This window comes from Nipponia nippon, unplaced genomic scaffold, assembly GCF_047370975.1.
Source record: "Nipponia nippon isolate SJK-2023a ecotype South Korea unplaced genomic scaffold, ASM4737097v1 scaffold_9, whole genome shotgun sequence".
NCBI classification, from domain to species: Eukaryota; Metazoa; Chordata; class Aves; order Pelecaniformes; family Threskiornithidae; genus Nipponia; species Nipponia nippon.
The window spans coordinates 48,535,293-48,546,039 of NW_028262413.1; the positions used below are offsets into that span (position 1 = coordinate 48,535,293).

The 10,747-nt window shown below is 54.3% G+C and overlaps 1 protein-coding gene across 9 annotated transcripts in view; it reads right to left on the reverse strand.

The window, feature by feature from the left end:
• LOC148050334 (uncharacterized) overlaps positions 1-10,529 on the reverse strand; it is an 81,046-nt gene extending 70,517 nt beyond the window's left edge. For 5 of the 9 annotated variants that reach the window (XR_015701570.1, XR_015701569.1, XR_015701563.1 and 2 more), the window contains exons 1-2: positions 6,750-6,863; positions 6,288-6,416 (exon numbers count right to left, since the gene is read on the reverse strand). Coding sequence is in view for 2 of the 9 variants with exons in the window: in XM_087744984.1 (XP_087601110.1) it covers positions 8,514-8,615 (102 nt within the window). In the remaining 7 variants the exon portion in view is untranslated. Of the gene's footprint in view, positions 1-6,287; positions 6,417-6,749; positions 6,864-8,513; positions 9,015-10,414 lie in introns of those variants that run through there. The other 4 variants (XR_015701565.1, XM_087744984.1, XM_087744983.1 and 1 more) reach the window with 2 other exon arrangements.
• Between the last annotated feature and the right edge of the window lie 218 nt (positions 10,530-10,747).

The following is a 10,747-nucleotide window of genomic DNA, read 5'->3' on the forward strand; positions in this document are numbered from 1 at the left end:
CGCCGGTACCCGAGGCGGTGCCGCCTGGAAGCCGCGCTGAATCCAGGCTGCCGGTGTCACACAACCGGGCACAATCTCATTTGCTGCCGACGGTTTTGAGCTGCAAATTACCAGCCGAAAGCTGTTAAGTGCTTGAATCCATCCGCGGTAATCAGAAAGGGATCAGGGACAGGGAGGAGACACCCAGTCTGCTCCCCAAAGCTTCACATTAAGGCAGGCGATAACGCATGTACGCGAGTCGGGTCGTTAGAGGACATCGATGTTTGCACTCCTCCTTTCCCACAGCCCTGCTGGTGGCTGAGCCTGAAAAATCCCCAAGATGGGCAAATGCTAACACACTAAACTGCGGTTTCTGTCACCTAGAGCATTTTGCAAAGTCTCAGTGATCTGCAAATAATTAAAGGAGAAAGCAATCAATCTTGTTGTTCAAAACAGCGATTAGCCTGGGAGAACCCCGCGTTGTAATTCTGTAGGCACCCGGGGGAAGATGCCGCATGCATAATGATAGCTGCTAGTCCTCACAAGTTCAAGGACCACAGGGTGCTCTCCGCTTGCGATGGGAATTTCCTATCCTCTCTGAGGCTCTGTCATCCTGTGTTTCACAAGCGCTTTGCCAAAGGAACAGAGAAGCAGCTTCGCCCCTGGTCAGGCAGAGCCCGGCCCCGGCTGCCCTGAGTACACGTGCACTTGTACATGGCTTTTTCCAAGGGCACGGCGCAGCTGCGAGGCAGCGGCTGAGATGCAGGGGGTACGGCAGCCAGAGCATCGCCAGGCCTCCGGACAGGCGGCTGCTAGAAGCTGTCCATGTGTGCGGTGAGAGACAGCTCCGGGGAGAGGCCAGGAGGCTGCACCTGGGCAGGCCTGCTCGGCCACGGAGGTCCTGCCCGGCCACGGAGGTCCTGCCCCGTTTCGGGTGCCTCGCTCCCACCGGGGCCGAGATGAGCACCCGTCCCGTGGATCCTACCTGCCAGGGCTGCCAGGACACTCAGGGGCTGCAGACTGAAGCTGTGCCCTGCCTTTGCCACCCACGCGTGACCAAAGCAAAGCCTGCGGAGCAGCACAAGCCCAGTCGAGGGCAGAAGCCAACCACTGGCACTCACCGGCCCGGTTAGCCATCCAGCCTCACCCATCATTCAGCATTTCACCGCACGGCAGAAAGCCCAGCGGATCCATGCACAAACAACTCTACTTTTCCCCAATTACGCCGGGTGAAGAGGAGAAAGAAAAACCCCTCCGCAACCAGGAGAGACCAGCATACACGCATATGTAGGTCTGCATAGCACTTCCTACCCACCTTCTGTTGTGCGTTTGGATGTCAGACTTTGCATCTGTGGCTAAAGCAACCCACAGTGATTCAGAAGTGATTGCACAGCATTTTGTACTGGGTTAGGTGGAGATTTCTGTTTTGTGTATCATTACGGCAAGCAACAGCGGTTTCTCAGGCTCGGATCTAGCCTCACCACAAGGCAAAGAGGAAATGGCAATTATTTGTTGATGGTTTTTCAAAGCCCTCATCCAAGCACGACGCACACGCAGCTCCCCTGAACCCATCACCAGGCAGCCTGTGAGCTTCCCAAAGGCTGCCAAGAGGAGCTCCTTGTCTCTGCCCCACCACTGCTCGCTTCACCACCTACCTGCTTCTCCCCAGCACAAGGAAACACCCCTGCCAAGCCAATTCCCAGGGCGGCTGTGGGAAGACTTGGCTTGGAAAAAAGTACTATTTTAAAACCAAACACAAAACCAGAAAACGGGAAGAAGGCAGAAAGCTTTTCCCTCAGGTCCCCCCACAGCCCAGAGGCACTGTGACAGTCAGGAGGCACCAGCTCGGAGAAAGGAGGACTTCCCAGAGGAGATGAAGTTTTCTGTGCCCAGAACCAAACTCCACGGAAGACATAAGGAATTCCCACCAGCTTTTCTAGGGCAGAGACCAAGCTTTCCTCTGTCCCCAGCACACCAACGTGTGAACAGAGCCCTAGATGCTACACGAATATGCGGATAATTGCATAATTGCACTAAACTTGGAACCAGGTCTCACACTTTCATGTCCCGGTGGGGCCTTCCCTCACATACTGCAGGATTTGCTGCTGCCAGTGCCCCTCTTAGGGCAGGAGATGCAGACAAAGCAGGCAGCGCAGCACAGGCAGGGCTGTCTTTGGCATGACAGAAAGTCTCCCCACGATGGGGTCCCTCCTTCTGCTTCACAAGGGGACAATAAGCCAAAAAGAGATCCTTATCCAGAAGAAATTTTACCTCCTGAATGGCACCAGACCTGGATCAGATAAGGGTTTTGGTGTGCTGATGCTCAACGCAGCCCACCTGGTCTCTAGAAGGACCTGGCAGTTGTTTCCAGCCCGCCCTGAAGGTAACGCAAACCAAAGATGGACAAATCTGACCGTTTCACACAGGCAAACCAAGAGCACGTGAGCTTTCACTGCAGCGCAGTGCTCGCGGCTGCAACCCAGCAGCCCACCACGCGCGCGGGGCCGCGAATGCAGACCCACGCAGCGTCGGACCCGGCGAGCGATGGAGGAAACGGCTCCAAGGCGGCAGAGCTCCCAGTTAGCGGAGACCATGAGTCAGCCCAAGCTCCACCACGAAGCTGTGGCCCAACCTCAGAGCTACTCAGCACTCCTCGCCCCGACAGTCCCTAGATCACTCCAGGAGTTTGGCTGCAGAGGCAGGGCGCAGGGAGCCAGACTCTGCCGCACAGGCACTTTGCAAACGCTCCCAGCCAGGGCGGGCACCCGCTGCCTTGCATGAAATGCAAGGAGGGATTTGCATAAGTGGCTGAAACTTGTGGGAGCGGTGCTGGTATTTCGCACCAGGCGATGAGAGGGGCCGTCCAAGCAAGAAGGGCTCAGTTGCAATTAGGAAGACAATTTTCTGTAATGTTTTTATTGGGAGGGTTTCACATGCCGATGGTCTCCAGAGGCAGAATTCATGCCTGTGAGGTTTTGCTTCTCAGCCCATCCCTTTGTGTGATACTTAGCTTAAGCTGTATCTGAAAGAATCAGTCTCTCTTATTATCAAAGCCACAAGCCATCTGGTTCCACTTTCCTGGGGAAAGGGAATGAGTGGAAATCTGGTTTCACTTGGGTTTTCCTTCCCTGGGTTATGGTTTGCTCTATGTTTAATGTTGTTACTGCAATATGATATTTGGGCAGTGGGTGGCCTGTTTCCCCCATTTGAAACTAATTTACAGCTTTGTCTGGCAAAATTGTTGCTTCCAATCAATTAGCACTGACACAGAAATTAAACTGTCCTGGGGTCTCGACACATAAGGAAGCAGGTCCTCATTCGCTGGAAGAAATTCTCTGTTCAGTGGGGAATCTGGTGGCTCACCCTTCCTCTGTGCCAGGCTGGATTTTTGTTTTTAAAGATCCAGACTGCATTTTTAAAAGAGATTTAATAGGCAAGATTGAGATCCATCATGGATGCTATTTTTGTTTTACAGCCATGACCTTGTTAAGGAGATGGACAAACAAGCCAAAAATGGAACATTAATAAATAAAGCCTGAATCCATCAAAGCATCCAGCGCTGCCTCAGTCATTTCTTCTCCGAAAACTGGAGAATCCCCCAGCGCCTTCCTCTCCACCACTTCCTACCAGCCTGCTCAAAGGACCAGCTCCCTTCCCATCAGCCACCACACACCAGTTTCTTTCCGATGGCTCCAGCTTGGTGTGACCTGCGGTCGGTACGATGGGGTTCACAACCCAGAACTCCCCTGGGACCGCTATCTTCCTCCCCTTCTTCTAGCATATTTTAGAAACAAATCCCCAGAAACGCAGGTGACACCAGGGGCGGAGAATGCTTCATGTCAGCAGTGCTGAGCCAGAGCCCAAGCTTGTCCAAAGACCGCCCGTGGAAGGCTTCGCTTGCTTCAACAGCAGAATCACAGCCACGGAGAGTTTTGGCTCTAGAAACTGAGAACGCAGAGTCCCTGGAGAACAAACGTTGCCCTGAGACAGAGGCAGGGCTCCACGGCATGCCTGGCAGCCGTGGGATTTGGGCTCAGAGCTGGGAAGCAACACGACTCGCTTCATGTGGCGATGCCGCCCGTAAGCCCTCCTCCCACCAGCATCAGGTCTAACCTGCAGTCAGAAACCCAGCGTTCGCTTCTGATGTGGCCCTACGGGGTGCACCAGCACTGGAGGTCAACAACGAGCCTCAACCCAAAGCAGGACTCCAAACCTCCGTGCAGGGTTTCAGCTTTAGACGCAGGAGCCGAGCATGAAGACGGAGCCATTGGTTTACTCTTCATTCCCCAGGCAGGGGATACAGTCTCAGGTCCTGGGTTACACTCGTCATCCCCCGTGGCAGGGGACAGGTGACTCTGGGCAGGCTCGTTTTCTCACACCGCTTCTACAAGTACTATGACCCTCTCCGCTTTGCCTTCCATCCCGCACATGGCGAGATGGCTCCCTGAACAATCCCATCCCCATTCGAGGCAGACTATCCCTCTGCTAGTTACCGAGAGCTGATATTTCAAGGGAGGCGAGGAGCCCACGTCCCGGTCAGGCACACCTCTGGCCAAAGCTGAAGCCATCCAAGCGAAGGTGAGCCACCCAGGTCTGCTGCAGAGCCCAGCTCAGACCAGCCTGCGCTGCTGGGACAAGGACAGATGCCAGTAGCCTCCGTGCAGAGGAGCAGCACAATGTGCAGGAGTGCCGGGAGCTCTGGGAAACCAGCATCACCCTGCCTTCACCGTGGGACGGGCAGGACCCGGTACAGACCGCACGGCCAGGGCTGCCTTTCTGCCGTGGCTGGGAGAAGACACCAGCCACCGTTTGCTGCAGCCCTTTCCACTGGCAGCGGGCACTATCGGGGCACGGGGTGGAGGAAAACTTGGCCCCAGGCGCTTTGCTGAACACCAGCCTTGACTTGAGCCCTTTGCTCTTGCGAAGCCTCAGCCTTCCCTGCGCGCAGGCCGGCACACGAGCCCGCGCGCTGCCGCTTTGAGATGCTGCCATATGGCGCTAGCACTGCAGACAACTCCTGCAAGAGCTCAGCGGCAGCATCTCTTTCCCCAGCCCCAGCAGCTGCTACGAACTGGAATTTCTAAACCTTCCTTGAGCTTTTGGACCCTCAGCAGTGCTGCAGGAGCATGGATTGTTTAGAACAAGCAAACAAAACAAAAAAACCCCTAACCTCTCTCCCAACAGGAAGAGAAATATTTTTTAAAGTATTTAAGTTTTTACAGCTGGCGAGAGACAGCAATGGGGAAGGCGGGAGGGCGGCCCTGGCCAGCACGCTCTAGCCAAAGGAAGAGCATGGGAGAATACTGAACCAGATAGGAAGAAAGGAGATGAAGAAGGAGATAAAACCGGAGATAGATGACAGGCTGGTGCCCACGGAGAAGGGCACCAAAGCCGCGTAGCTGAAGATGCACCAGCTAGAGCTGGGAAAATTCCCTGGCTTTGAAGACCAGGTCTTCTCGGAGACAAACAGCTCTAATCCACACTCCTGAGTAATTCTCTCTGGCAACACATCATACCAGCATTGATTCAAACCTCAGGGCAGCTGTACTGGCTTTAATCTAGGTTTTATTTTTGTAAACTACAGTTTCAAGGAGAATGCTCGCAAAGTGGATCTGGGGATGGGTGGCAGGGAGCAGAGCCAGAATTGCTAATGTCTGCAGTGGAAACACTCGAGCTTCTTCAAGTACAGGGACCAAATGTGAAAAGCTTTGATCCTAAAAAGCTAACAGCCCTGTCAGAGAAAAAAGGGGTCAACCTCTTCCACTTTTGCTAGGGCAGCTCCCTCCGCTGCCTTTGCTCACCAGCTGTTGCCCAAAGACGCGGGTCAGTTCCAGATGGGCTCACAGCAGTGTTTCATCAACATGTGGTCATTAGTCTCCTCTGTAAAGTTATCACCTACGAAGAAACTAGTCTCCACAGAAACCAAACTTAAAGGAAAATGCCAGCCACGCTACCCCATTCGGCAGCCAGCTGGATTGTCCGCAGAAAATAAATCACGTCCACAGGCTATTGCAAAGGCAGATAAGAGCCAGTCCCTAACTAACATCCCTTTCACACGTGGGCGGCTCAGCGAGGATCCAGCAGAGGAATCAGCGTGGTGGACACATGGGGCATGGCAGGAGCGCTGCCAGCGAGCGTGTTTTGACTAAGAAAACCAAGCCTGCAGAGCCTGGTTGGGCACTACCCACCACCAGTTCACCCAGTGCCATCTGCAGCGGCCGTTTGGTCCCAGCTTCCTCCAAGGGTGCTGCTCCCGACCACCAGCAGGAAGAGGCCCTGGTCTTGGGGGACACGGCAGGATGCCTCACCTCTGTCAGAAGAGAAAGATGCATCCCAGCTCTGTACAATGCGAGAGACTGTGCTTGGCTGAGCAGGTCCAGCTGGTCCCAGTGTGAACAGAGCTCTCATGCCAGGCTTGTGCTGGAAGCAGACATCCCCTGCAGCAGGAGGGACCAGGGGTTTCTTTCATTAGAACCTGTAGTTGACCCCCAATACTTACCAACTACGAGGGCTACAAGGGAAACAGTCAATCTGGCGAATTAAGAGAGCAAGTATTTCAGCCTCATGATAGCTATGAACCATGGCAGATATACTGCTGCTCTCCAGACATCCTTGTTTTCCCAATGAAAGAATAATTCAAGAGCCTCCCTGACCATCCTGAGGTTTTTTTAAACCGTGTTAAATGCTCTCAGACGCCCAAACACCAGACAGGACGGAGAAGCGAGCTGGCACGCAGCCTCCGGCACGCGAGGCTGATGGTGGATGCGAACCTCCTTCAGAGATTCTTCTTCGCAGGGCGCTTAAAGAGCAAACCTCGCTGCTTGCTTTGCATCCATCACCTTTCACTGCACCAACCGGCTCCAGGACGGGACCTAACTGGTGCTAGAGCAGATACAACGCAGAAGAATGATGAAGCTATAAAGAACTTCTTATAAAAAGCGAGGGACATTTTCCACATCTTAGTCTTGTTCTCAATGCTTCTCCTGCTTCAAGGTCATAGTCCCCACCCCCTAAAGCAGCAGGTTTTAGAGCAGCTTTCCCTGAACCTCGGACCACTCGTGGTAGGGATTCCCCGTCCTTCCCCCGTCACCTTCCCACCACCTCCGGGCCGCGGGCGCCGCAGCGCTGGGGCAGAAGCCGCGCAGCAGCGACCAGCTCCGCTCTTGTCCGCGTCTCTGGCACCATCTGCAGGCTGCAGCGCCACCGGCCCGGGGCTCCCGCACCGCCCCGGGGCTCCCGCACCGCCCCGCCACCGGCCCGGGGCTCCCGCACCGCCCCGGGCTCCCGCACCGCCCCACCGCCAGCGGCCCGGGGCTCCCACACCTCCTGGCCATCAGCCCAGGGCTCCCACACTGCCCAGCCACCCGGGGCTCCCGCACTGCCCCATCAGCAGCGGCCCAGGGCTCCCGCACCGCCCGGGGCTCCCACATCTCCCCACCGTTGGCGGCCCGGGGCTCCCGCACCTCCCGGCCATCAGCCCAGGGCTCCCGCACTACCCCACCACCAGCCGCCCGGGGCTCCCGCACCTCCCCGCCTTCGCACCTCCCCTCCCCAAAGGCACAGGCAAAGGGCGCACAGGAAGCAGAAGGATCTTCAAAACTGTGTGTTTAACCACAGGAGAACAGCACGCGTCCGGTAACGCGAGGCCCAGCCAACACAGGAGAATGCCGCAATACGCAATGTAACAGTCTCCGCTATTAACATGAGAATCATGAGGATTCATTGGGGGAAGCAGAAGAAAACGAAGAGTATGTGTGAAAAGGGCGGCGTGGCGCTTAGAGAGCTCTCTCGGCATTAGCCAGTCCCAATTTCTACCGCGTTCAACATTTCACAAATCTCTGCTGCGCTTATCCTCCCAAGCCCCAGGAGAGACACAGCAGCGCTTTCATCGTCGGCACACAGACAAAGCTGAAGCAAAGAGAGATTTGGGGACCAAACCAAGGCCTACCTGCAGCCAGTCCCAGAAGCCGAGCATCTCTCCCAGCTCCTCAGCTTACCAGGGAGAGGTCCTTTGCGACAGGAGAACCAGGACTGCCCACGCGGATCTTTCAGCACGGGGTAAGTAAACGTTTTCCAAGCTTGTGAGCTTAAGAGGGCTTCCAGGAGCCTTACAGGGCCACGGATCGGATCCCACGTGCTCTTGGGCACATGCCCAGCTCTCACTAGGGTTCAGAAGCGCTCGCAGGCCAAAGCAAGCCCGCGACAGCATTTGTAAGTCAGGGCTGAAAGACGCCCCAATGAGGCTCAGCCAGCCCCAGGAGGAAGGAAGGCACCAGCTTATAAAGCCTCGATTCCCCACATCAAGCCCAGGATGGGTTTTTTCCCACCCCCACCCCTCAATACCATTCTCCTGTGCAAACTGCAAGTGAGCTGGCCGAGCACTCATACACGGCAGGAAGAAAATGTTTTGGGGAGTGCATGCCCACGATAACCCCCCCTTTCATCTGTCCACCAGCAGCACACCCCATGGCCCCAAGCACATCGCCGCAGGCCGGGGGACCCCAGGCCCACTCCCCGGGGCCTGACAGCTTTACCTGCTCCATGGCAGATGCAGGGCTCAGCCTCTTCGATGACGAGGGGACGAGCTTTCCAACACGTGTCCCTCCCTCCACGAGCCGCCGTTTCACTTGCGCCATCGCCTGGCGTAGCCCCCGCTGACAAGCCACTCGCCAGCAGTTACCAGGTTTGGGCTGGAGCTAGGGGAGTTTATTTCTCATTCTTTGGCAAAGGAAACAGCTGCGATAGTTACAGGGAAGGAGTTGTGAAAAGCAACCACTGGCACGGGGATGAAGAATTCAGGAGGTCGAACGTGCTAGAAACGCCGGGTTGCTCAGGAGATCGGTGCAGCAGGGCTGGGCTGATCAGGGCACCTGGCTCCTTGCCCGCCTCGCACAAGCGGCGATCGGCCCAAGGATTCCCAGCTCCGACGGGGAGCCCAGCTCCCCAGGCGCTGAACCAAACCCCCTGGGGAAGGCAGGTTCTCTGCGGCCACGGGAGCAGGCGCCTGCTCAGGCTCCCACGCCGCGCGCTCGGGTGGGAGCGGGCGAGGGGAATTCTTCGCCTCGCTCTTCGGCACGGCGGTGGCCGGCTTATCACACAGCTCAATGTCAGTTCAACAGCACCTCCCATCAGGCAAAAACAAACAAGCAGGCATGCTTCTGAAGAGCTTTTGGCTCCGATTTTATCATGGAATGTGCTGAAGATTTAACATTTCTAGTTCTGCTTTTCTAACACCTGTAAGTGTTTCCTCAAAGATCTACTCAGCATAGCTTAGTACTGATGAAATTCTGTACCCGAGACCCGCACCAAGCCACCCTGCTCAGCTGTCCCAGCTCTCCATCACACGGATTAGCTTCAGCAGCATTTACCTTATTATTCCGATACTGGATACCAGCCCTAGAAGGGGCAGAGCCCAAGCATGGAAGTGGAAAAAGCCTTCATTCCACAGACTTTACCACCTAAGAGATTTCAGACGTAACATTCCCAGCACAATGAGCGATGCCGCAGGATCGGCATGTTTCCTTCCCGAAGATTCTGCAAAATACACTTTTTCCTACAGCAAAATCAAAGCCAGACTCAGCATCGAATGATTAAAGGTTAACTAAGACTTCAAACAAGTATCATACGACGGGTCATTCTCCTAAGAATTATGGAACATAAACTAGGCTTCAGTTTTAATATCTGCATTTAATTATGGCCATGTCTGAAGGCGATGAGCAGAAAAATACAAGCTTTGTTACAGATGTGCAATTCGCTCTGGAAATTCTTCGGAAAGAAAAATATTGCTGCACCTGTTAGGCGCAAAATGCTAATGATTTCTCAGCACCACAGGGAAAGCGTCCTGAGTTTAGGGTGAAATGAAACGGGAATGATTTTAAAATAAGCAGAAGATCCCACTAAGACACACCGCCTTTTTATTCTATGGGAAACAAGGTCCACTGGCTTCGGATGTGAGAACGCAAACACGAAACAGGCCAGAAGGAAACCTCGCAAAGCGTGCTGCGCCGCACTTGGGTTTCTCCTCAAGAAACTTGGCCTGCGGAAAGCACGAGGCAGCGGAGAGGAAAGCAACACACCCCGCGCGGGAAACCAGCATCTGCTTCCAGGCATCCCCTTTTCACACTTCTCCCCATCCCTCACTGAAGCCTAAGCACAGCAGCCTTTTAATTAAAAGAGGTGGCTCAACGCACCTTTTTCCTATTGATCTGGAGTCAACAAGAAACCATAAACCAAGAAATTAAAATCATAATTTACAGCCTTTGGCCTGGCTGCCTGCTAGCTCTGTTTGCCATATTGTACACAATGGTTTCCTGCCTCTGCCAGTATATAAACTTGATACAAGAGCTCCAAAAAGAAAAAAAAAACCCAAACCCCCCACCCACAACCCTATAAGGCTTCCTCTAGAAACCGGCTCTGAGGATGGTTTTCAGCTCACCCTTTGTCTGATCTGGGGCCAATCCTTGGTTCCAATCATAACAGAAAACAGAAGAGATGAAAGGCCAAGCTCGGTTTCTTTCCAGCTTGAGCCAGGTGTACAGCTGGCACCGGCAGCCTCCGATGGTAACATGTTCCAGTGAAGACATGTTAAAGCAATAAAAAGAAAATGAGGACCATGTGGCTAAAAACAGCTATTCATTTCACTTATTTTCTATAAATGAATTTTCCCAGGGCAGTGTTTTGGGGTTTCTTTTTAACAGCGTTCGGTTCCATAGGCATTACGGGGTTTCCAAGACAGTGTGATCCCTCGGAGATGTTTGAAATGCCAGCA